Source organism: Labrus mixtus, chromosome 1, assembly GCF_963584025.1.
Source record: "Labrus mixtus chromosome 1, fLabMix1.1, whole genome shotgun sequence".
NCBI classification, from domain to species: Eukaryota; Metazoa; Chordata; class Actinopteri; order Labriformes; family Labridae; genus Labrus; species Labrus mixtus.
In genome coordinates, this window is record NC_083612.1 from 25,985,643 (window position 1) to 26,012,923 (window position 27,281).

The window sequence follows — 27,281 nt, forward strand, 5'->3', positions numbered from 1 at the left end:
GCTCATGCTGTATTGAGTTAAGAGGTAAAACTCTGTGAAAGAGTTTAAGTCTTGTGCATGTTAGCCATCATGGGATCAAGATGAGGAGTGGCTGTGGCTCAGTGGTAGAATCTTATGTCTCTCTGGAAGGTCAGGGTTTTGATCCCCAGCTCCTGCAGCAACATGTCGAAGTGAATTATACGCAGGTGGTTTAGCCAGTAGAGCTGCGTGATATGGGCCAAAAATCATATCTTGATATTATTTAGTTGAATGTCATAAATATCTCTATATGTCTTTCTTTAAAGAAATAACACAAAACAAAGTCTGTCCTCAGTCACGTGCATGTGGGCTAAATGCCAAATATCAGACATGCAGTTTTATCAACAGCCAGCTGCACAATGTCAACATGTACACAAAAATGACGTTTGTAAAATAAATTATTATCCAGGTGATTTTGCTCAGAGGTAGAGAGGCGGAGCATGTTGAAGAGGGACAGACAAGGACAACTGGTGGCTCTATTCAATAAAATGTATAACATTACTTTAACACAACATAAACTAATATCAATATAAACCATATTGTCTCACTCTACCCCGGGCACCGTATGTGGAAGCCTGTACCATCAATGTGTGAATGGGTTAATGGGACATGTAAAAACAGCTTTGAGAAGACTAGAAAAGCGCTATACAAGTCCAAGTCCCTTTACCATTCACCAAGAGAAACACGTTTCTCATAATTTAACATACAATAAATCTTTGTGGACAGTTTTTTTAATGATTAAATGCAGTGAACAACTAATTATCTCTAAACTGTGATTATCTTTGGGACCATTGTTTAGTCAAGTTTAATTAAGATCATTATATGTACTATCATTGTTCTGAATCCATCAAGTCTTCTAGTACAATTCAAATTGATCTGTTCTACACTGTCAAAAGATACTTCCCTGAAAGCGCATGTGAATTATTTTTCATTTAGTATTGCATTGCTGTGTTAGCCTATCAGATGCTTTAATGTGAGATGACGTATGTTTTTGATGTTGAAAGTATTTTGCTGTCAGCTCTAAGTTTGTACAACGGAGGGTAATTATGTCTGCATCTTTCAAGTCCAAATCTTCCTCAAAACAATGACAATACCTCCAGTTATTGAAGCAACATTATGCTTATTTCCATCAACCTGAGTTTAGCTTTCGGTCTAGTGTTTGTTTTGACCTTCAGCGAATACATGTTATGAAAAGACAATCTATTTGAGACAAAAACAAATCAACCTCCAGCAACACATTTACTAAGGGTAACTTGGATCAATACTGTAATTTAATGTCTCAGAAAGTAAAATCCCAACACATCTTATATATTAGAATAAAAACAATACTGCCCAATACAGATCTGCGCATGTGATATAATCAGTTATCTGTAGCAGTGTGAGATCACTCTAAATGTTTTATACTAAATGTTCAAGTTGTTGTGAACAAAAAGACCTTGGGAATTTGAATTCTTAAGAATTTACACTGCTTACTGTTCTTGTGTGAAAATTCTTTAAAGTTTGGAAAGAAGCGTCTCAGTTTGTTACCTGTTTAATGCTGTCGAGTTTAACAGCAGCTGAGCTCATACTTTCCCTCACTGTCGTAGGAATCGTCCTGGTGGCCATCAATCCATATGAGCCGCTGCCGATATATGGAACAGACATCATCAACGCCTACAGTGGTCAGAACATGGGAGACATGGACCCACATATCTTTGCTGTGGCTGAGGAGGCTTACAAACAGATGGCCAGGTTTGTGTGTGTGTGTGTGTGTGTGTGTGTGTGTGGCTGCATGTGTGTGTGTCACCTGAGTAGCCTTGGTTTTTGTCATAGCTCGCCCCCTCCCATCTCTCATCTGTGTTTGTAGGTCAAAGCTGAGACAGAAATAGGCTCATGGTGGTCTCCCTGTTTCTCTCTCTCTTTTACACACACAAACAGGAGAAACCCAGCAGACCACTTCAGCCTCCCTCTGATACCAACAAATGCATGTTTACTAAAAAAAAAACGATTCAGGGCAGTTTCATTTGAAGCTGAAGCATGTGTGAGGATCTGTCATGAAGCATAGGGCAGTAAAATAAATCATAATTAGAAACTGTAATAAAGTATGTATAAAAGACATCTTGTCATTAAATTGTAAATAGAAGTAAACCCAACAGTGAGCAGAGCAGTTCTGAAACTCTATAAAGGGTTTATATGGGAAAGCTGAATAAGATATAAAGTAATGCCCCTGTTCCTGTTCAGGTTCATTTAAAGCTAGAAGGATTAGGTTACGTATACAGTGAATATAGTGACAGTGAAACACAAATTTAGATAAACTCACAAAAACAATATGATGAACGAAAAAATCATGAGAGCAAAATTTGAAGAAACATTTCAAATGACTTAAGGGCAAAGGTTGCTAAAACAACAATAGATGGAAAAATCCAACTGTAAAAGAAAAAAGTCTCAACAGATTCAGCTATTAAATCAAGATGTGCGATTATTTTGAAGAAAAGCTGCAGAGGAGAAAGTAGGCAATGTAGTGTCAGGATTTGATCTCACTTCTAGGGATAACACGTTCTACTTGTGAGCAATGAAAAAGTGTTTTTGATAAAAGCACCTGACTCTTGTAATCTTCAAGGGCTTCACCCCTACTTTGTATGTGAACCTTTGCACTGTCACTGTCTTCACTAACAACAGAAACCCTGATCAATCCTTTTTTGTTTTGTTCTATCTCTCAGGGATGAGAGGAACCAGTCAATCATTGTGAGTGGGGAGTCTGGAGCAGGAAAGACGGTATCAGCCAAATACGCCATGAGATACTTTGCTACAGTCAGCGGCTCCGCCAGCGAGGCCAACGTAGAGCAGAAAGTGTTGGCTTCCAACCCCATCATGGAGGTGAGGACCGAAGGTTTTCTGAAGAGAAAGACACCAACAGAAACACAGAACATTTATAGAAATACATAACAATGAACCTTCTTTATTTGGCATACACTCTAGATATAGGAGGTTAAATGAGAGACGGTTGCACTCATTGTCATTGAATAACTTGAAGCCTCTTTTCACAACCTGTTTTCCTTGAATTGCAGGTCAAAAGCTGTAAGAGGAATTGTATCATTTGTCCTAAGGACGGGATTAAGCTCTGCCCCATAGCTGTGAATTTGTCCTAAAAGTGTTGCATAATTTTTTCCAGGCTGTTTGTGAATAGAGGCTTGTTTTGTAAGCCCATCTACCTCAAATTATTTTCACAGACAAATTTGTGAATTATGTCAGCTGAATGCTTTTCATTTTGTCTTTCTCTTCTTGACTTGCTCATTTGCTTCCCTGTCCATTAACTTTTTCTTCCTCCCTTCCCTTCAGTTTCCCCTCCTCACTCTGTCTTTCTGGCCTGGAGCTGCACTCTGCTGTGATAACACAGCTCGTAGGCTTAACTGTGTGTGTGTTTTGTATTTCTTCCAGTTGAGTCATGAGGACATGGGGTTGGAGAGCTCTCCTGTGCCCATATGCCACTGCCATCATCCTCCTCCCTCTCCCTCACCTCCTGCCACCCCCCACCCTTTCTGTCCTCCAAACCGCTCCTCTGAAATCACTAGTCCACCTCTTTCACCCTCAGCCAACCAAAGATGAGCTGACAGAATGAAAAGAAAGCTTTATATCATTGCAGTGATGTCATTTCAGCCTCTGAAACAGGATTCAGAGAAGATGGTTGCATCAGCTTTTTGGTTTACAAAACCTGCATGGATGTGTCTGCGTGAGAGAGAGGGACAGTGTTTCAATGTGTTTGGCTGAAGCAGGCGGAGATTTTAATACCTGAAAGACTCCTTGTCTGCAGTGAAAGACTGTGTGTGTTTGGCCTTAACTCAGCAAGAACCCTCTGTGCTCACTGCTCACACACCATCTCACTGCTGGCTGGCTTGCTGGTTGTGGGTGGGTGTTTGTGTGTGTGTGTGTGTGTGTGTGTGTGTGGGGGTGGGTGGGTGGGTGGGTATGTGTGTGTAAGCAGCCCCACCCGTCTGCTGAGAAATCCTTGTAGGGTCGTTGATCAATGCTGAGTATTGAACTGAGGCTGCTGACTGCAGATGATTTGCAAAGTATCTCAGCAGCAAATTCCCCTCACCTTATCTAACTTCTGTCTGTGGAGGGACAGAAGTTCATTAAAATATTACTGATCTGTCAAGTGTGGGTCAACCAAAAATAGTCTGTTTTTCAGTTGTAAGCCAAACAGGCAGGATCCTGTGCATGTCCGTTTAAGAATCAGGTGTATTAGTGCCTTGAAAATTGACTGTAGATGAACAAACCAAGAACTTATGAGAAGACTGATTTCCCAACCACACATCTGTTAAATAAAAGGGAAGCCACCAGTAACATCAAGTTAGCTTAGCTTATCATAGAGAATGGAAAGTGGGGTAAAAAGAGTAGCCTGTTACATCACAAAGCTAACAAAGTCGGTCTACTGTCGCATATGACACTTTTAATTTACAGACTGTGTCCTGCTTTTTAACAAATTTTCTTAAAAAGTACCATTGCAGTTTGTGCAACGTGATGTGCCAGACTATTTCTTGCATTAACAAGACTCCAGGAGGACCCTGCTAAGATGTTGCCCTGCTCCCCCACCAGGACATAACATTACAAAAGAATGGTATCAATCTGCAGTTCTAAATCTCTACAAAAAAAGCAAAAATGCATATCCCCCATCCATCCATAATCCAATAAACATTTTCACTACAGGGCGCTGATAGCCTAGCAGTTATGACGCACGGCCCATGTATGGAGGCTATAGTCCTCACCACAGCGGCTGTGGTTTCTGATCCAACCTCTGCTCTTTGCTGCATGTCATCCCTCACTCTCTACTCCCAACACTTCCTGTCTCTCTTCAGCTGTCCTATCTGATAAAGGCAAAACTCAGCAAAAAAAAATTAACTTAAAACATTTTCACTACTATGCTGAGTACTGTGCCTCATTGTACTCTCTGCTTCACCCTTGCACCAATCAGCAGACAAACAACTGCCTTTAACTCTTGACTGTTGTGGTTTTCTGTGACAGTTGGTTGAACTGAAGATGTGATGCCAAATTTGACCATTAAAGCTTTGCTCCTTCACCCTCTGCTATGTTTAAATTGAAATGCCATCTTCATAAAAATGTTTCATCTGGTTCGACCTTTTCTTTTGTCGTCTGTCTCTCAGGCCATTGGAAATGCGAAGACCACCCGAAATGACAACAGCAGTCGCTTCGGGAAGTACATCGAGATTGGCTTCGACACCCGCTTCCGTATCATTGGTGCCAACATGAGGACGTATCTGCTGGAGAAATCACGAGTGGTGTTTCAGGTGAGCGCACAAATACAAATAAAAGGTTGCATGATCTCTCAGAGACATGTTTAGTTGTGCTTCTGTCCATCACATTTCCTGGGTAAATAGCTCAGAGTCAGTAATACAATTCTACAGTTGGTCTAAACTTCACTCATGAGTAGAAGTAACCAAAAATGCAATAAGCTCCAGTCTAACTACTTTTTTAAGGTTGACAAAGCACAGCCTGAAGTCACAGTGTTGTGTGCTTCAGTCATATCACCAGAGTTTCATAGCTGTTTATTAAGTCATGAGGGGTCTTTCTCATGATCAGTTCACTTCCTTGACATTGAAAGTGTTGAGTATGAGTCTGACTCAGCACCTATGTATATACACCATGTACTGCAGCATAAATGTGACACACTCAGGCTTTCATTGGTCAGCACCAAAAGGTTTGTATAGCAGCCAGAATGAGTGAGTATTAGCTTAGAATTGGGAATTGTATTCAAGTGGAAACAGCTTTTAAAACATGAAAACAAAACAACCTAATTTCATTAGTATAGTCCAAAGTTTGAATCCAGCCAGGGACCTTTTTGTAGGTTTACACGACCCCCTCTTTTCCCCTGTGTTTTAGTTATCAAGCCCAACAATCATGATCAAATAAAGAGAAAAATGTCAGAAGTAAATCAACTCCACTTTATTTAGATTCTTGAAAATGTTTAACCTTTCTTCCAAAGGGTCACCAGTTCTTGCTAACTTGTGTAAAGCTTCAGTGTGAACAACCCTACAGAGCCTTTCTTATTCAACAATGCATCTTACACTGGTCTTTACAATTTAATATTTCAGTGCTTTTCAATTGCTTGTAATCAATCATGAACAACCGTCGTCAGCAAGACCCGCAGGCATCACACACGCCTACACCCAAGCAGTCCGTTTAGTAGAACTCGTAAAATCTCTCCCGGTGTCCTCAGGAGCTGAAAAAATATGCAGCACTAACATTTTCCACAAAGAATGGTAGGAGGAAACAGAGTAAACCCAAAACTCTACAAACAATCCATCCATCACACTGGGTTACAGCATGGCACTTGTCTTCTTCTCCTTCTGATGGTGTGAAATAAATTATCCCCCATCGGACTGAATCCTTTTCTTTCTCTATTTACAGAGCTGCAAAGTTTCAGAGAAGTCAAATCAGTCCGTGTTTAACAAGCAGGACAGCTCAAATCTAGATTCTACTGAGCTGGAGTTGCCTTACATATTCTCTTATATAACTTTGTTGTATGTACAGTGGGTGTATTTGCTCTCTGGTGGAGCCAGTAGAGCAGTTTTAAAGATAAAGAACAAGCATATTATAACTCTGCTCATGAGAGGTGTCACAGATTGCACTGTTTAGGAATGAGGATGTTCGCAGAAAAGCGTGAACACTTTCCTCCTCACATTTTTCACGTGCTTGGCTGCAGTAACACCCTTTGTTAGGTATGGGTGTGTTTGAATTGTGTGTTGGGTGCAGCAGCAACAATGTAGGACACAGGTAGTCGTTTAAGAGCACACTACTGTTAAGGTTGTTTAAGATGTTTCTGTTGGTATGACATGAGTAAGTTGTATTATTAAGTCCCGTGTACTGTGAGATACGTCAGGTAGGGCCTCATCATGATTTTCTTTTAAATATCTTCAGGTGTGACACACATTGTGCTGTGAATATACTGTATATATATAAAAAACATCTCAAATGAGTCAGTGTTATCTTTGACATGCCCTTGAGCAATATACTGAATCACCAACTGCTTCAGTGGAGCTACCAGATGTTAACCTGTCCAACTGTATAATTGTAAGCTCATATGATCATATGTTTATGCAGACACAGTTGATTTCCTGTACATGAATATTTGCTGACAAAAGATGTTGTACAGGATTGAATCTGAGCAGATCACCACCATTCATGTCATGTCCTTAAACATTTATGTGTGGACATGTTGCGATTCCTTCACATTACTTTATCTTCATACTTTCATTTAGGCGGACGAGGAAAGGAATTATCATGTCTTCTATCAGCTCTGTGCATCATCCCACCTGCCTGAGTACAAGAATCTGAAGCTGAGTAAGTCACACATGTGTACAAATCCAAACACACACAGCTGCCCAGTGGACAATGTCTGTAACCCTTACATTCACAACATCTGGCAGTAACACAAACAGCAGCTTGACATCTACTGAGTTTCTTTCACAGAGGGGACAATTCATCATTTTCTGATCTTCAGTTAAAGGTTAACGGGCCACAGCACCTAGACTCTCGTGCGTTGCTCATGCAAAAGGTTAATGCATTAGCTACAGCCATGCAACATCAACACTTGATATAGATAGACTCATTGAATTAAACATAACAACATGACTTTTTTGTAAAAACATTGTTTCAGCTGCAGTGTCTGATTCCTCAAAAGAAAAAATAAATCAAGTTTTGCTGATTTATCCAATCTTCCCCGTCCCATCAGTCAGTGTTGCTTAGTTGCATAAAGTGGTAAATTTTATTAGGCTTGCTCAACTTTTTAACGAGCATTTGAGAATGAAAATGGGCGGGATTAGGGACAGGTCACTTAACAGGTTTTAGGATGGATTTATCCATTTTGAACTTCAGCCTCTTCTGGAGCTGATACTGCAACAAGCCAGCCATCCCATAATATTTCCTTCTTCAACTTAAGGTAAAAAAGGTTATCAAGGTGTCTGAAGAGCTTTGTAAGATATGAGATTTTTATCAGTTTAGACGTACAAAACGTATTGACTCATTGGTTTACACAGGCTTTCATACAGAGCACTCACACTGTGGACCAGCACCTGCTCGTCCAAGTCATGATACACACACACACACACACACACACACACACACACACACAGCTGCTGTCTCTTCCTCTCCTGCTGACTTCCTGGCTCAGTAAATGGAGTTGTTGTCACAGTCACCTCTCTGTCCCGTGTTGCGAGGCAACAGGCCATGTCTTAATTTAGTGTGAAAAGAAGGACCATGATCATGTGAAAGTAAAACTAAAACCACCCTGACACAGAAGTGATTTCAGTCTTTTCTAAGAACCCTGAACAATCTGTAAAACCAGCTCAGGGTGTCAGACAGTCTGTCTGCTGGTCTGAAGCTGACATATGACATTATGAATGACCTGGTGTTACACTTTTGAAAACTAACCAGGCTTTATCTGTATGTGGAAATATTCCACTGATTTATTTTCTTGTGTCCATTACTTGGAAAAGATTTATCATGGCCTGCACGATATGTATGTTTGGTTTAACTGACAGTTGAGCATTGTTGATCTTGTTGTTTGTAAAGCTACACTGAGCACTGACGCAGAAGAATGAAAACTCTTTTGCTGGCAATTAATGATTTTAATATACAGCCAATCAGAAACAATAAACTATTTAAAAGTACCTGTTATCTCTGAAATCATGTAGATATTGTTCTATAACTCAGCTCTGCATGATGAAAGGAGGATGCTTTGTAAAGGAGTATGCATTGATTGATAGCACAGTTTCACCCAAGTTGCACAATGTGAAACTACACACTCTGCAGCTTTTCTGAATTCATTTTCTCCCACTGTGTCTCTACTCAGGCAGTGCAAACGATTTTCTGTACACCAGGCAGGGCCGCAGCCCCGTTATCGCCGGTGTGGACGACACCAAGGAGCTTTGCAACACTCGCCACGCCTTCACATTGCTGGGTAAAATGCACAACTTCACACTAACAAAAGACCACTCCTGTATCACCTGGACGCGCATGCATTACAGAATAAAATAAAGAATAATCTCCTGGTTCATTGTCTTCAGCTATTTTAATGTTAACAATATATCCTCGTGGGAAAGCTGTGCGGGCAGCCCCCAATAACCAGTGTTTTTGTGTGTGTGTGTGTGTGTGTGTGTGTGTGTGTGTGTGTGTGTGTGTGTGTGTGTGTGTGTGTGTGTGTGTGTGTGTGTGTGTGTGTGTGTGTGTGTGTGTGTGTGTGTGTGTGTGTGTGTGTGTGTGTGTGTGTGTGTGTGTGTGTGTGTGTGTGTGTGTGTGTGTGTGTGTGTGTGTGTGTGTGTGTGTGTGTGTCCTCTGCAGGTATCAATGAGACCTATCAGATGGGGTTGTTTCAGGTTTTGGCTGCTATTCTTCATCTGGGAAATGTGGAGATAAAGGACAGAGACTCGGACAGCAGCGTCATTCCTGTGAGGATCATGTTGATTTTACAGTTTTGATTGTCATGGAAACAGATTGCATGATATCTACAACTCAGTATCTGTAGCCATGTGATTTTTTTCCTTCATTTATTTATTTTATATTCATTATTTTGTCTTTTCTGCTCTTGTTTTCTGGAAATTGTCTTGAAATTGAATTCAGCTGCCTTTCTGTGATTAATGATCGTATGATGACTGACAGTCAGTCATTTTGTAAAGAAAGTGTCAACAAAGGCTTATATGTTAAAAGTTTGTAAAGAGATTTGCCTTTCAAAAAATAAATCTTTTAATTATTAGACAGAGCAATATTAAATCCCTTTTGAATGTGTTGGTCGATGAAAAGACTCCCACACAGTGACAGTGTGCTCTTATTCACATCTGTAAGGACAGATCTGACCGTTTCTTTTGCAGAATGTTAAATGCTGATGTAACTATTGTGTAGTTAATTGTATTCTGAAATATACAGAAAGTTAAAAAAAACCAAAATGTTTTCCTGGTGAGAAATACAAGACAAATAGAAGTCACTTCCTTGATTATATAACAAGGTTTATTATTTTGTGAGGGTACATTTTGCTAGACGCTTTAATCTACATCTATTAAAATCCTAAAGTTTGATGAATGACACCAAAGGGAGAAATCCACTTTATTATCTTACTTCATTAATTTCCCCCTGGGATTAATAAAGTATTTCTGATTCTGATTTTTCACTGATAACCCCCATTGGTTTCTTTTTTTTTTTTCATGCAGCCAAACAATCGCCACCTGACGGCATTCTGTGAGTTGGTTGGCGTGAGCTACCAGGACATGACTCAGTGGCTGTGCCACAGGAAGCTGAAGACAGCCACCGAGACTTATATCAAGACCCTCCCCCGCCTGCAGGCCACAAATGCCCGTGACGCACTGTCCAAACACATCTACGCCAAGCTCTTCAACTGGATCGTAGAGCACGTTAACAAAGCCCTCATTACCAACGTCAAACAACACTCGTTTATTGGGGTCCTCGACATCTACGGGTATGTCTGTGCAATCGGCCATCTAATGTGTTGTGTCACACAGCGGACACATTTTAGTCTTGTGAAACAAAGACAGCAGAAATCACTTACCCACGCTATGATACTTTAAATAATGAATGTTTTTACACTGGGTTGATTCCTCTGTTGTTGCCTCTTCAGTTTTGAGACATTTGAGATCAACAGCTTCGAGCAGTTCTGCATCAACTACGCTAATGAGAAACTCCAGCAACAGTTCAACATGGTGAGCAATTTCTGTTGTCACCTCTGGTTTAAACATTTTACTTGCTCATGTGAAAATAGTATTTTATTCACCTGTGTTTGTTAATATGCTTGTACTCTGTGTGTCTATGTGTGCAGCATGTGTTCAAGCTGGAGCAGGAGGAGTACATGAAGGAACAGATCCCCTGGACTCTGATCGACTTCTACGACAATCAGCCGTGCATCAACCTCATAGAAGCCAAGATGGGCATCCTGGACCTGCTGGACGAGGAGTGCAAGGTGCTTTGATCTAAAATTATTTTCAGTGGTTTGATTGACATTAAACTTCAGGTATGTTACTTTGATTTGAAGGAACATAACAAAAAACAAGCTATTACTCCATGTGTCCAACTGTATGTATACAGCACCTTTCAAAACAGAGCTTTACAAAGTGCTTTGACAGACGAGGACGAGGCAAAGGCAGGACGCAGGACAATGACACAATAAACATCAACAGTCAGGCCAATCAAAGAAAAGTCTACAAAAAATCATATTTTGATTATAATTTTTTTTTTAATCCTTCAAAGTTAAAGTTTAATCAAAGTTATCAAAGATACATTTTAGTTACAGGCCTACTAAACACACGAGTGTTTGGTGTCCGCTGCAGAGTAAAGACAGCACTCATATCTGAAACATTTACACTTATCTGCTCTCGTTAAACCACACCGCTGTTGACTTTTGAGGTGGTCCACATTGCTGAGAGTACTGCACAGTGATTCAAAATCATAATTCTGTTTGACTTGTTGCTGAAGATATCTAGACAAAAAAATGTCCCTCATGTCCAGTTCAACTAGAAAAAAGAACCACTTATAGGATGTGAATCCAATACAGTGATCATTTCTAATACTTTCTCTCTTTATAGAAAAAGAACATTTGTAGAGACAGATGATGACGTACATGTTTTCTTACTGACATCTTGTGTCGGTCTCTTTCTCATACCAGATGCCCAAAGGTTCAGATGATTCATGGGCTCAGAAACTTTACAACACCCACCTAAAGACCAGCTCCCTCTTCGAGAAGCCACGCATGTCCAACCGCGCCTTCATCGTCAAACATTTTGCTGACAAGGTGGGCTCAACTGACGTTGTGTTTGCTTCATGTTTTCATAAATGTAATGTTTAGAAAGTGAGTAATCAGAATTCAGTCCATTTTTGAGCTGGATTGATAAGACAGGCATTGGTTTGTTGTAGTGTTGTTTTGGGATTCATTGCATCTTTAGCATTTAGGAGCAGATGGAGTGCAGTCGCTGCTGCAGAGCTGCTGAGATATTTTTAGGATGGCCGGAGGACTGATGATTTTTTTATCATTGTTTTCAAAAGTACTCTAGCAGTGAAGTGTTAAAAGAGTGAATGTTTGCGCTGTATTTCCCTTTAGCTATTTAGACACATCTTGCACTGTAATGAGGTGCTGGATGACACAGTGTTATTTTCATGTCTGTTTTTAGATCCTCACTATAAGGTTTCAGACAAATGGGGTCAAGGACTAATGCAGGCTTTCCCAAGAGGTCCCCTGATATGAAAATGGGATCATTTGAAAACATTTCTCACATTTGATATCGACGTTTGTGTAACAGAAAAACGGCCTGGGGAGTTTGGACTGTGCATGATCTAATATGAAAGATTTACTTACTGAGTCAAGATAGCGTTATTACAGGGTCAGATTATTTATACAACACTGCAGGAAAGTTTGAAGGAATACCTACATGCAAAGGAATGTAGGTAAGCTACCAAAAACAAAGAATGAGCTGTATTAATCCCACTGAAGAATCGTCACACTTATAGTAACACAAACTATGCTCTTAAGGTGGAGTACCAGTGTGACGGTTTCCTGGCGAAAAACAAGGACACAGTGAATGAAGAACAGATCAATGTGCTGAAGGCCAGCAAGGTGAGCAGTACAAACACAGACACACATCAACACAATGTACAATCAGTCAACATCACACAATAACAACACAACTGTGCAGCCCTTATGTACAACTGTAGGACTATGATGTCAGGAAGCCTGCAGCTCATAGAGAGCAGTGGTTACACCTGGTCTGCTTGTGAAAAATAGGCCATTGTTTATAGACTGTGCACCCCACCTGAAGGCTCAGGAAGCAGCGCCCTCCACTGGCCATCTGGAGGTAGTGAAGACAAATGCTCTATACAGATTTATGGTATGAGAGGTTTTGGTTTAATTTATACAGTATAGACAAAGCTGCACACACACGCACACACACACACACACACACACACACACACACACACACACACACACACACACACACAATAAAATAGATGTCATTGGCCAAACTTGTTGTTTCATTGATATTTCTATATATGTAGACTTCCCAGATTTTTCAAGCCTATATTCAATAACTCAAAAGAGTAAGAGTTTGCTTTGTCTTCGTGTAAAGTGTTTTTGCGCCATCATCTTGGTCAGTTTAACAGAGTCGCCTTAAACTTGAGTGTTGTTTTAGCTTAGATGATTTTAAAACCAGGTTCAGGATAATTTGACAAGTGTATGCACATCACTCACAGTAGGCAATCCGTACCATGACCAAGCACATTTGACCCCAAAATTCCAGTTCATTTGACTAGTTTGAGTGCTCCATACCCCACTCAAGCACAGTACACTTCCTTGGCCCTGGCACGGTTGGAAAAAGTGTGCTTCGGTACGGTACAGATGCTAATGTAGAACACAAAAACAAAAACGCAAAGTGGACATTACTTATTGATCCCCGCCTTGTATAGTCGAGGAAATCCAGGATAGTAAGCCATAGTAAGTAGGCCATATCTGAACAAAACAAATCGAAATAAGCTGTAAAGTTGCAGTCATGGTCTCTGTGTTGTTCTCCATTTTAGAGACAATTTCCTATCATTGTCTATAACCGCTATCTGTCAGCTACCGGAAATGTTAAGGTGGAGTGATTTCTTTCATATTGCTCAGTGCATGAATTGATGCCGTGAATCGATGGCGCCTTCTCCAACGTCAAAATGATAACTGAGCATTGTTTTGCTTTTTATCGTCTCTCTTGTATGACATACACATATCCGATCTTGAAGCGCTCAGAAAGGCTCAGTTGGGCCTTGTTTGATTTGGTCTGTCGTTGATCATTCTGTATAAAAAGGAAATATTGGAAAAGCATGATTAAATTGATTTCAAATTAATAATGGTAATATGTTAATGTTAATGTTTTATTACAAAATCTTTCCTCTTCTCTCTGTTTTTGAAATGATAATTATTATGTGGGAAGAAAATTCTGTTGATTACGACATCAATCCTCCACAAACACCTACACATACATCACACATGCTATTAAGCATCAGTTGGTCACATCAGGTCCACATTAACATTACATGTGGGAGTCTTTGTGTGTTTTTTTTAGGCTTGATTCTGGACCAGTGTGTAAAACCTGGTTTCAGTTAAAGAGCCTAGGTCTTTAAATCCTTCCTGCTGTTTTGGCAGCACACACATGAACACAAACAAACACACGCACACACAGACTGTGAATCAGTGTATTTGTCTAAAATGCTCACAGTGACCTTCGGCTGTTCTCTTATAGACTTCAACAACATCAGAACTGGGTAAGGGTTGAAATACTGTCTGCTCTAACCTCTAACACAACCACTTTCTACACACACACACACACACACACACACACACACACACACACACAGACTTTATGGGAAGGTTGCCATGGAAATCAGTAAGATTTAACAAACTGGGATTAAATGGTAATGAGCTCTTAATGAGATTTAGTCTAATTAAATTTTATTTTGCTTCTCTGCCAAGCTTATCCCATCACAATACTGTGTGTGTGTGTGTGTGTGTGTGTGTGTGTGTGTGTGTGTGTGTGTGTGTGTGTGTGTGTGTGTGTGTGTGTGTGTGTGTGTGTGTGTGTGTGTGTGTGTGTGTGTGTGTGTGTGTGTGTGTGTGTGTGTGTGTGTGTGTGTGTGTGTGTGTGTGTGTGTGTGTGTGTGTGTGTGTGTGTGTGTGTGTGTGCTACAGCTTGCTGTTTGGTTGTCCATACCGTAAATTGAGCAGAAAGAAAAACAAGAAAGAAACAAAAAGTGATTAATCAGCCAAACATTATTTTCCACATGGGACTCCAGCACTTTATATATTTTTAGCAGGCTTAAACAAATGACCAGGGTTTGACCCTCAGCCCTTGGAGTAGTAATGAAACATTATTTTAAAAACATTAACAGCTAAGTGCATCTCCATGTAACACTTTAACATGTAGAATACTGAGGGAGTAGGCAGAATAACTGCACTATGAGGCGTGGAGGAGTTTGTGTAGATAAACATAGGAATGCCTCAGGATTATGGGTCCCTGACACACTTGTGATCATTTTGAGCCTCTTAATTTTGTCTATCATCTCTGATCGATCAACATTGATCGAGAAAGTAAAAAAAATCAAACTGCGCCAGTCAGATGATAAATATAAACACGCTTACAGTTTAGCCAAATTATCTCAATCCCTTTAATGATCTTAGCCCAGAGTGATCACAGCTGGAAGTTTGGCCAATAATCTGTAATTTCACAAGAAAACCGTCTGTGTGTGTGCACAACTATTGGAGCAACATTAACTCAGTTACACAAGAAAATCAGAATGTAAAATGTGATGATTTCACTGCTGCCTTCCATTTCTTATCTGACTACTTTCAGCTGAATTTTAAAGTTAGTTTAAAACTTTGCATCATCTGAAAGTCAATCTGAATGTCAAACCACATTAGATTTATCAAAGAAGCATAACTGAAAAATCAAGAACTTAATTTCATGCGTATCTCTTTAAACTTTAAAAGTCTCCACAGTACCTGCATTGCTCAAAACTGCATTGGGACCAGTGAAACACACAGGAGTCTCACATTCATACTGACGTCTGCTTGCAGGTCTAATCAATACGCTGTACTCAACAAATTTCTGATGCTAAAATGCGGATGAGATTTCCCATGATGCAATGGACTCTTGGAATGTCGTGGCACCAACAATGGATAAAGTTACTCAGTGTTTCTGTCTGTCTACCAAAGACATGCTCATACTTCAGTGGAAATGCATCACAAAATGTTCACTGGGGGGAAAAAATCACCATTCCCATCATGTTCCTTCAATCCATTTTAACATCTTCATTTGCCTGCCTGGGTGAATCTGCTTTTCCGTTTGATTTTATACATGTGCTTTATAGTGTTTGATGGGAGATTATGATTTTGGAGTTGAACTGGACATTTGGGTTTCCTTTTAATGCCATCTGTGTTTCTTGTGTCAATGTGTCTCCATATGTTGTCCATGTATGTTTGGTTCTGTCCTCATCATGACAACCCTTCACTGCCAGCAGAAGGTAAACAGAGGCGTTCTTATAACGCTGGTCCGCCTGTAGCTCTTCTTTTAGCTTCTTTTAACCTCCCCCTTTTCTTTTTCTCTTTCTGGCACGGGGTTATTATCGCTCTCGCAGCACTGAGAAGATTTCAGTTTTGTGTGTGTTTGCTGCATGGGGAGCACTGGAGGCACTGTGGGAGGATTGCACACAGAAAAAGGAGGGACAAAAGAAGCGGGCTATTTTTATGTTTTCAGAGTGATGTTGAGATCGAGCAGCACGTAAAGCCTTTGTTGCTGTGGCTGTACTGCTTAATGACGCTGGCGAGAGAGGCAGCATGACAACGCTGTGAGCAAAGCGGGAGGACCTGAAGCACAAATAACACAGCATCCTCCTCATATAACCTCAGTGTTATATGGACCATGACTGATGTGTGTTTGCTTTACTAGAGGACATACATCATACATGACACTGTTTATATCATAACACACTGTGGCGAAACTAAGCCATGCAGGCATATATGTTCTCTACATATATGACAAATATAACCTTTCATCATTTTATTGGCTTTTATAACAATGCAACAACTCTGACTGTGGATAACAAACGCTAATCAACAAATCAAGAAACAAAAACTAACTACTTTAATGTCAGAAAAGTTGGATTCATTCACTTACATTCTAACTGTGCCAACACTAGATTATTAGAATCATATGTTGAGTTTTATTCACTTGAAACTTTTTAAGGCTTTCATTAAGCCTGTCACGATGATGCTTACACATAAGGTAAGAGAAACCTGCAAGCAAGCAGTAAAAGAGAAGCTGTTAGAAACAACTTTTGAATTCATTAATCAGAGTCTAGTGCTCTGACTTTAACGTTTCAGTCAAACCATAATGCCTGCAGTCTTCAAATGTTCAGTTTGTAACTGTAAGTGGAATGCTGTTCCCAGTTCGACCTGCTGGTGGAGCTGTTCCAGGACGAGGAGAAAGCCACCAGTCCCACTGGTCAGGTCCCTGGCACCGGGGGCCGAACTCGCCTCAGCGTCAAACCTGACAAGGGCCGCGACAAGAGCAGCAAGGAGCACAAGAAGACCGTCGGCTGTCAGGTTGATGTCTCTCTCAATTTCTGAGTTAATGACACTGATGCCCAATATGCTTAAACACTCAGTGCAGATATTTATAGATTTAGAGTTGCAACAAACTCAGTTCATTTTATTTAATATCAAGCCATAAGATTTATTTTTATAAATGACTCCATGATCCACTCGACTGTTTAATAGTGATTATATGGACTTTGATGCTGAGCTAATATCAGAACTTGAAACTTGCAGTCAGGTTGTATCACAGAAGAGTTTGATGGTTTTATTGATGGTGATGGTGATGATGATGGTGATGATGATGATGATGATGGTGGTGGTGGTGTTCCTCTCTTAGTTCCGTAACTCTCTGCAAATGCTGATGGAGACTTTGAATGCCACCACTCCACACTACGTTCGCTGCATCAAACCAAACGACTTCAAGCTGGCCTTCACGTGAGTTTTCTTATTTTGTGGTTGTGAAAAAACTAATTTGAGGCAAGTTTGAAGTTATTAAATATTCACCTGTAACATTGCTGCATTCTTGAAATGATTTGCTTCGCTCAGGTGTAATTCATGTTGTCTTTGGTTATTTGTCGTTGGCAGCTTTGATCCTAAACGTGCAGTGCAGCAGCTCAGAGCCTGTGGAGTCCTGGAGACCATCCGCATCTCTGCTGCAGGTTTCCCATCCCGGTACGCTTGAATCACTGTAACATTTCTACTTCTTATCATAAACCCTCATATGATTAGAATTTGTTGTCCTCAAAGAAAAATATAGTGTCAATCATTGAAATGTACCTGCAGCTGAGAGTCTGCTATATAAATATAATGTGTTAATAGGATAGGATTTATCTATTCTGATGTTGTAGAATCAACTCTTCATCATCATTTCAGCTGTGTGATATTTACCCCTTCCTGCTTTAAAAAAATAATTATTATAATCTGTGTGATTTATGTAAATCCTTGACTTTTTGCTGACAGTTCAGCAATTAACCCCAGATAATTCTCATATATGTTTAGAGCTGGAAAAAAATGAATTTTCACAGCATGTTTATTTAACATGTGATTTTGGTTTTGTCTTAAAAATAATCTAACAATATACAGTATTAAAATCCACAAGGTTTCTCGTAGAAAGGTGAAATGAAAATGTTGTTGTTTGGTTCTTATGAGAGTGCTCATTACTCTGTCAGACAGAACGAGTCACATTGCACATTCCATGAATACGGCACCATATATACAGATGTGTTGTCTGTTGGTTTCTGCATCCACAAACTTTTAGATTTTTGCTGGTTTTTTACCTCTGTCGAGAATGACTTGACCCAACAACCTGTAGTAAGTAACATGGCACTTATCTGTGTGTGTGTGTGTGTGTGTGTGTGTGTGTGTGTGTGTGTGTGTGTGTGTGTGTGTGTGTGTGTGTGTGTGTGTGTGTGTGTGTGTGTGTGTGTGTGTGTGTGGGTGTGGGTGTGTGTGGTGTGTGTGTGTGTGTGTGTCACAGATGGACATACCAGGAGTTCTTCAGCCGTTACAGGGTGCTGATGGTACAAAAGGATGTGTTGCCTGACAGAAAAATGACCTGCAGGAATGTTCTGGAGAAACTGGTGCAGGTCCGTCAGACTTTCTCTTTTTATCTGGTATACCATTAGAGAATGGCACTGAGATGGACCATAGGCTTGACTTTTCTTTGTATGAGTGCTTTCAAACTAATGTATTTCTTAATGTTTCCCTCTTATCACTATGTTAACCCATATGTGCTCTCCTTGATTCCTTCAGGATCAGGATAAATATCAGTTTGGCAAGACAAAAATCTTCTTCAGGGCAGGCCAGGTTGCCTACTTGGAGAAGTTGCGGGCAGACAAACTGCGTGTTGCCTGCATTCGCATCCAGAAAACCATCCGCTGCTGGCTGGCTCGTAAGAAGTATCTGCGCAAACGCAACGCTGCCATCACCATCCAAAGGTTCACCAGGGGATACCAGGCTCGTTGGTGAGTCAGCTGACCTGAACACATGCATCCATCCAGTCATTCAAACAGAACTATCACTTTCACAACATTAGATTCTGTTGCACAACAAGACAATGATGAGTAAAACTATGCTTTTACACTGTTATTCAAATAAATACTGTAAACACCTTTAAAGTTACAAATACCTGTGAGTTAAGTTATTGATCTCTGCTCTTTTTAGCCTGGCCAAGTTCATGCGTCGCACTCAGGCAGCCACCATCATCCAGAAGTATCGCAGGATGTATGTGGAGAAGAAGCGCTACAGGCAGAAACAGGCTGCTGCTCTGGTCATGCAGACAATTCTCAGAGCTTACATGGCCCGACAGAAGTACCAAGGGGTATGGCACACATCTCAAAACAAAGCATTTTTAGCAAAATCTGAAATCTTGTTGGTTTTTTTAACATGCTCTTTAATCTCCCTCTGCCTTTCTTTGACTTTGTGTCTGTCTCTGTCTGTAGCTGCTGCGGGAGCACAAGGCAGTGATCATTCAGAGGCACGTTCGTGGCTGGTTGGCTCGCTGCTGGTACAAGCGCTGCCTCGTCTCCATCCTCGTCCTGCAGTGCAGCATCCGCAGGATGAGGGCCAGACGCGAGCTGAAGAAGCTGAAGATCGAGGCTCGCTCAGTGGAACACTTCAAGAAGCTCAACAAAGGCATGGAGAACAAGATCATGCAGCTGCAGAGAAGAATCGACGAGCAGGTGAGCTCTGCTTCCCTTCCCTTCGATTCATTATTGTCCTTTTGATTTTTGACTTTTCTGTGAATGATTCGTCTTCGTCTTCCAGGCCAAGGACAACAAGTCCATCAACGAAAGGCTTGCTGGTTTGGAGAGTTCCCACACGGCAGAGAGCGAGCGTCTGCGTGGGGAGCTGAACCGGTTGCGTGGGGTGGAGGAAGAGGCCAAGAACAAAACCAACCAGGTCACCTCGCTGCTGGAGGAGCTGGAGAGGGTGAAGAAGGAGCTGAGCTCAACACAGCGGGAGAAGAAGACCATCGAGGACTGGGCCCAGACTTACAGGAACGAAATGGAGAAAGTAAGACAGGATATCAATTTCTGTCCGCTTACCTGTAGTTGTCCTGATCCTCGCTGTGAGCATTGTTTGCATAATGGTGTTCTATGTCCCACTATTCGTCTCTTGAAGTTCATTATATATCACTAAGATTGTAGATGTGTTCTTAGTTGTTTGTGGCGAACATTAACCTTTTTTGGAGAAAACCGTTTTAGAGCTTGACTTTCAGAAATCCCTTTTTTGTAGAAGCTCAATGAAAAACAAGTAGCTTGCCTGCCCCTTCTCCTCTGAACTTTTTTTTGTATTTTGAAGACAGTGGCTGTGGCCTACAGAAATAAACTGTATATATTTCATATTTAAACAAAAAAAACTTTAAATATAAATATGCATATTTGCATTAGAAAGCAACATTTTTCCTGCAATTTAGGAGCAAAAGCGATCCAGGGGGAGATGTTCACGCAGTGAGATCAGTGGGCAGTGTTGCCCTGATGCAGGTGAGAGCAGGAGATAGAGTAGTGTGTTAGTGACATAGTCACTGAACTGTGAGTGTTAACTCTAGTGTGTAACTTTCTACTCAAGTCTGTTTGTCTTATTTTGTATTTTAGTAGCCCAGCTTGTTTGTAGCGATGACAAGTATTTGTGTTGAGAGTTAAGAGTAACAATAACGTGTTAGATGATCTGTTACATTTAGATGTGAAGAATCCATCTAAGACATCATTTCACATTCAAGATGATAACCATCTTTACACAACATGAGATTTAACAAACTGTGTGTGTGTGTGTGTGTAGATGGTCTCGGAGCTGAAGGAACAGAATGGTTCTCTGAAGAAGGAGAAGGACGACTTGAACAGGTTGATTCAGGAACAGAGTCAGCAGATGACAGGTATACAAACATTACATAATAAATTATACTGACTTCTTTCAACTCATCCATTAAGAAATACAGAATCATTAATTCGTCTTCTAAACTCATACATTATTTTTGTTCCTATTTTCAACTCTTTTCTCTGTATTCACTGCCTCATCAGAGAAAATGGCCCGTGCAATAGCACAGGAGACTCAGCAGCTGGACACGGATCTGAACGAGGAGCGCTCTCGCTACCAGAATCTCCTGACAGAACACCGTCGCCTCGAGGAGAAACACGACGACCTAAAGGAGGCGATGGCCTCCTCGGTGAGGAACACACAAACCTTGTCTATACTTGTGTGCTTATTTATGAGCATAAATTACAGTCCACCTTTACAGTTGTGAAATCATTTTGATAAAGTATTTCTAAACATATCATTTGCTTAAAGCAAAAGCAGGAAACAAAAGAGTCTCAACATTCAACACATATTTGCAGATACAACAACACATCATGAGTCTATTGTTTTAAAGTTAGGAGGCTGATTTTTCTCTCCCCTGCAGAACGTTTCAAAGCCTGGCCACAGGAGGACAGATTCCACCCACAGCAGCAACGAATCAGAGTACACCTACAACTCAGAGTACGCCGAATTGGAAGAAGGTTCCCGTGCCAGAGAAGTAAGAATGAACACATTTATGAAGAAAAATGCAAATAAATGGTTTCTACAGTTACACAATAATGACTTGTACTGTAAGTCTGAATTGATAACATTTATCGCCTTTTATTTGCTGACTTGTATTTAGAGTCTTTAGATTGATACTTTAATCCTTGACAAGAAATGACACTGTCAGAGCAGCTACAGTCATGGCCAAGACACCAGTCTCAGTCTTAACTTTTCTTGGACATGTAGGATGTGACTCGAGGAATCGACACTTCACTGACACTCAAGCTGCAGAAACGTCTCACAGAACTAGAGCAAGAAAAGCAATCGCTGCGCAACGAACTGGAAAACAAAGAGGATCAGTTCCAGCGGGCTAGAGCCAGGGTAATGAGCTCTGAAATATCTCGATATATTTTAACACATTTTTCAACATGTCCTGTCAGAAGCATCATTACAGACTCTGGCCCTGTCCAACACACCTCCTCATTACCATTGTCTTTTCCTCGTATTAGGATGATGTAGAGTTCAAAAAGGCTCGTGGTGCAGAGCTGGAGTACGAGTCTCTGAAGGTAAGCAGTCAGAAGAGAGCAAAAATAATAATGTATGACAAAGGTGCTTTTTGCCTACGTTTATTACAAATACATGCCATTGGTTTGGAGAGCTTTGGCAATCAACCCCTGCTGCTGAATTCTTTCACTTCCAGCGTCAGGAGCTCGAGTCTGAGAACAAGAAGCTGAAACATAACCTTGCTGAGATGAGACAAAGCCTGCTAGGTGACAAAGCTGCTGGCGCTGGGGCTCCGGGCTCACCTGCCTACAAGGTGCTTTTAGAGCAGCTCAACTCCTCCTGTGAAGAACTGGACGTCCGCAAGGAAGAGGTGCTGATCCTACGCTCCCAGCTGGTCAGCCAGAAGGAAGCCATGCACCACAAGGTAAAGAAATATTTTTTCTGTGTCATGTTTTCTCCGTGTTCAAAGAGAGAATGTACATGCACTGTGTTGGTATGTGGCTTCTAATCATCAACATTTGTGAAATATCTCAGCACAATGTTTACCTGGTGCTGTTGTTTTTTCTAAAAACAAGTTAGATTTCAGAGGATGTTACACTCCTGCTTGAACCCATCCTTTTTACATTGTGTGTTGTGTTTTCACACATGCCTGCTTCTCTGTTTGTCCGTGTGTTCACACAAAATCCTCCAAAAGTGACAAAGAGATACAGATTTCCTCCTCCTGAGGATCTCTTTCATTGCATTTTTCCAGTGATTCTGATCTTAGATCTTCATAATTATTGAATATATAAATTTAATGAATAAATATCAAGCTAATCTCAAACCTGGAGCCTGTTCTGATAAGTCTAAAAGACAACTGACAAAGTAAAAATGATCCATTTAGTTTTTTACTTTTTCTAAACGTCATGAAGAGTCACGTGTGTTTACACTTGTTTGTTGCGAATGTTTTCACTTTACCTTCACTGTGTCTAATTCTGCTGTCTCCACCGTCTCTCCTCCATCCATGCTTACCACAGGATGAGAAGGTACAGTTAAAATAACACATCCTGCATGAGTTTGTCTCACTTTATGTTTTGTCTAGTGTGTAAAACCTCCCCTCACCAAAAGTTTGCTGATTACTGCCAGCAATTATATATCCACATCAAATGCAGTTAGTGACACATTTTGTTAACACAGATTTGGAGCTCTCATGATTTGCATGATTGTCTTGTACACAACTTAATTTGTGAGTGCGTCTCAGGGACTGTTGGCTAGCTAACAAAGACAACATGTTGGTCTCTACCTCATGATTGTTGTGGTAATATTCAAATTTAACTGATCACAAAAAATGATTGTTAATTTGACATGTTTACTTACGTGAAAACTCAAACATATTGATATAAAATTAAAAAGATTTCATAAGAAAAAGAAAAAGAATTGATATTTGAATGGAACCACTTTACAGCAGCACTACTGCAGCTGTCCACTAGATGGCCCTCTGAGGCCCTCATGAGGTCTCAATATTTGTGTTTTTACGTTTGAATGACACAAAGGATTTCCTCCTCTCTGGGAAACATCAGAAAATTATAACTCAGTTTAAGAAGGTAAATAAAGTGAGCAGGTTGAGGGAAAGTAGATAATTACATATTAGAACATCCCTGAGTGGAATTTCCCTCTATGCTACGGTAAACAACAACTAGAACTGGAGTCACAACAGGAGAAATGATGATCAAAAATAAAACCTAAAACCAAAAATAAAACCTAAAGCTCTAAAGCACAGGAAAGACAAAACACTGATACAACTAAAGATCAGTTTTTTCAAATATGAGGGTTTACATACAGACTGTCCTCTCAAAGCGATGTGTGATTATCTCATCTTTGTTGTGCTGATTGATGTGTGTGTGAACTCACCTTGTGTTTCTAACATTTAAGACCTATACAATGGTTTTACACTCACTAAAAAGACTAAACCCATTTTCAATTTTGCATTTAAAGACACGTACAAAGTTCTATATATAACATTCAGTTTACAACATATCACTTCAAACTGTATTACCAGGCTCCTTGAATATTGATGGCACAGCTTAACCTTGTTTGTACTCAGACAGTTTATCAGACAGACTACACAGACCTGGTGCAGTGGCTTGTGTCTGCACTCGAGTAAACCAAGATCATTTATTTAGCTGTTTACTTCTGATCTATGTAAACTGTGTGACGGTATTTCTGCTGTGTTCTGCTGTAGCTACCCAGAAAAACACATTTCCTTTACTATTTCCTGGTAAATGAGCCCGTTCTTGATATCAAACCATCAAATAAAGCCTGCTCAAACATTTTGATCATGAGTAAACTTCCTGGGTTTACTTATCAGCTGATACTCAGCACTGTCAGCCTCGACAGAAAGCACCTCTTGTCTCTTGAAAGCTGGAAGAAAAGGCCGCCACTGTGGAGTGGCATTCACCCAAAATAGACGACTGTCACAGAGGCTTCATTTGATGGCCTGTAGGCTCCGACTGTTTGATGATTGTCAGAGTTAAAGGACAGCTGTAGCCAGAAGCTACGCTGATGCTGACAAGGAGTTGAACAACACCCCCCTGAGAATTCACATTCATGACTGACTGATATTGTTCATGATGAAGCATCACAAGCAGCCATGTCTGCCTCTAAATGTGGTCCTCATGTACGCTTCTTTGTTTGTTTGCTTCTTTTAGGAAACCATGACTGAGCCATCCATCTATGCTGAGGACGTGTCCAAACTAAAGGATGCTGACGAACTCAAGCAGGCCTGCATCGGCCTCAAAGACACCAACAGGTACTTTGTCACAGCCAGGACTCCTCCCAGTCTACAGGTTCTCACTTTCATCAGTGTAACATTCACTCCAATCGACGGCTCTGTCATCCTTCTTAGTCCCACTATTGCTTCTTACGGAGCGCTTGTTGCATCATTATTATAACTATGATGTAAGTGTAAGAACTGTGTGTGTGTTTGTATGAACGCTGTCTTGTCCTGTGCAGATCTCCTCGGTTCATGCGTAAGCCATTGGAAGTCAGTGACCTCCTGAGTAGGCTGAGGTAACCAATGAGACGTGGCCTATGCATCATGGCGCAGAGCATGCATGGCCACGCTGACTCTACGCTGAAAATGTTCAGAAAAACAGATTTTACTGAAGATTAAACAGCTGATTCTTCTGATAAATCTCTGGTAGCTTTGCGTAGCGATTTTATTTGCCCTAACAGCATGTTGGATAATGTAGCAACAGTGTAGGACTTACTAATGCTCTACCACACTGTGTTTACCAGTATAAAAGGTCAAGGAATGCGTGTTTGGCATAGGAGTCAAGTTATAGCATACATAGGCCTGCATGAGATTAAATAGCTCAGCATGAACTAAAGCAGAATCTCTTCAACTGACTCAAAATAGTTTCCCCTAAAAACAAAGAGAGAAGGATGTTTTCTTTAGCTTCAGCAGCTCAGTACAGGTCTGTTTTTGAAGATGCTGCAGAACTTCACACGGCAGTATTTACACTATGTACGGCATGAGAGCATGGGCATTTCTTAGCCAATGTGGTACCTGCGTCAGTCTAGCTGTAGTTTAGCCTTTATTAACATGTTGGTGTATAACATTACAACTTCACACACTGACTTTCAGCAGTGACGATGTGATGCTGGTTGTTGGAGGTCTCAGCTGTATGGAATGAGTTTGGCATAAAACCTGCATGAAGCCCACTTTGTTTGTTTTTTGTTTTGTTTGGGTGTTTGTGCATCACTGCACCTTTACCTCCGTCTGTCCCATGTCGCATCCTTTGTTTATCTTGTGATACACTGAAATTAGAGATACAGTCAATAATATTAACCACACAAAACATAGACAGTAGAGGACTGTACTGTTTAGATCAGCAGTTCAATGACACATACAAAAGCATATCAATTGATGCGATCAATTAGGTAAAGAATAACAGATACATTTACATCACATTCATTATCCCTGTGGCATATAAAATGTTCATAGTTAAATCAGCGGAGAATAATATCCAAAAGCCACAAAAAGGTGGATGAAGCCATTTCCTGGTGTTTAATACACCTCAGAGTATATATGTTGCTTCAGATGAACAAGAGTTTATGGATACAGCACATTAACACATACATACAGCTATTTATATAAAACAGATACACTTATTGTTTTGTCCACCCCTTCTTTTTCTTTTTGTCATCCTGTTGTTTATGTTTCTTTGTGTTGTGTGTCGGTCAGATCTGCTGCTCCAGACTTCCATAAGCTGAATGAGGACGGAGAGCTGTGGCTGGTTAATCAGGGCTTAAAGGAAACCATCAGGTGTCAAAGTTGTGTTTTAAACACAAGCATGAATATTTGCCTCTTTACAGGAAGAGGCTTTCTGTTTTTCTTCATTCACATATCTTCTCTCAGTTATTTGAGTTGGCACGTGTGGGGGCATATAGCTTCTTCCTCGATAGTCTTTGAGAAGAATCACAGGTTTTTATAGATGAAGGAGCTGGTTTTGTTGCCAAATTCTAAACAAAACCATACACATTTAAAAACAAGGGCTGATACTGCTGTTATTTTCAACTAAAATATGTTTTATGAAAATAGTTAGTTTTTCCCTTTTACAAATTCAGATGAGCTTTATTGACATGCCAGATATTCAAATTTAAATTCATATTCAATTCAATAATAATAATACATTAGTTTTATATAGCACTTTTTCTTAGTACTCAAAGACGCTTTGGCAAAAACATCAACCGAAAAAACAAAACAAAACATAAAAGACAAGGACAGTACAACAAAGAAGAAATGTAAGGGGTAAGGGGGGAGTTAGTGGTTGTAGGCAGTGATGAAGAGGTGAGTTTTTAGGGATTTCTTGAAGGAGGTGAGTGTGGGGGAGTCTCGGATGTTTTTTTGGGAGTGAGTTCCAGAGGGTGTGAGCAGCAATTCACATTGCTACAGCCATGTAGAAAAAACACGTTTACAGATTAATAACAGAAAATGTATAGTAATGTGCAAATATCAACAATCAAATCAAAAGTAATGATGTATTAAATAACTACCATCTACATGTGCAGCTATAATACTGCTGCAGTGTACATGTAATAACTTATTCACAAAGTACAGTACCTGCACTATAAAAGACTACAATAGGTTGTTTTCTTA

General features: G+C 40.4%; 1 protein-coding gene across 3 annotated transcripts in view; it reads left to right on the forward strand.

The window, feature by feature from the left end:
- myo5aa (myosin VAa) overlaps nt 1-27,281 on the forward strand; it is a 52,919-nt gene that overhangs the window by 14,853 nt on the left and 10,785 nt on the right. For all 3 annotated transcript variants that reach the window (XM_061039759.1, XM_061039750.1, XM_061039767.1), the window contains 26 exons: nt 1,605-1,749; nt 2,718-2,874; nt 5,160-5,303; nt 7,275-7,356; nt 8,867-8,974; nt 9,355-9,461; nt 10,218-10,483; nt 10,643-10,724; nt 10,841-10,981; nt 11,684-11,809; nt 12,545-12,628; nt 16,991-17,146; nt 17,475-17,572; nt 17,723-17,809; nt 18,615-18,723; nt 18,890-19,101; nt 19,301-19,457; nt 19,579-19,818; nt 19,904-20,152; nt 20,918-21,011; nt 21,157-21,302; nt 21,537-21,650; nt 21,884-22,018; nt 22,147-22,203; nt 22,338-22,565; nt 24,829-24,929. In XM_061039759.1, coding sequence (XP_060895742.1) covers nt 1,605-1,749; nt 2,718-2,874; nt 5,160-5,303; nt 7,275-7,356; nt 8,867-8,974; nt 9,355-9,461; nt 10,218-10,483; nt 10,643-10,724; nt 10,841-10,981; nt 11,684-11,809; nt 12,545-12,628; nt 16,991-17,146; nt 17,475-17,572; nt 17,723-17,809; nt 18,615-18,723; nt 18,890-19,101; nt 19,301-19,457; nt 19,579-19,818; nt 19,904-20,152; nt 20,918-21,011; nt 21,157-21,302; nt 21,537-21,650; nt 21,884-22,018; nt 22,147-22,203; nt 22,338-22,565; nt 24,829-24,929 — 3,625 coding nt within the window. The remainder of the gene's footprint in view (nt 1-1,604; nt 1,750-2,717; nt 2,875-5,159; nt 5,304-7,274; nt 7,357-8,866; nt 8,975-9,354; nt 9,462-10,217; nt 10,484-10,642; nt 10,725-10,840; nt 10,982-11,683; nt 11,810-12,544; nt 12,629-16,990; nt 17,147-17,474; nt 17,573-17,722; nt 17,810-18,614; nt 18,724-18,889; nt 19,102-19,300; nt 19,458-19,578; nt 19,819-19,903; nt 20,153-20,917; nt 21,012-21,156; nt 21,303-21,536; nt 21,651-21,883; nt 22,019-22,146; nt 22,204-22,337; nt 22,566-24,828; nt 24,930-27,281) is intronic.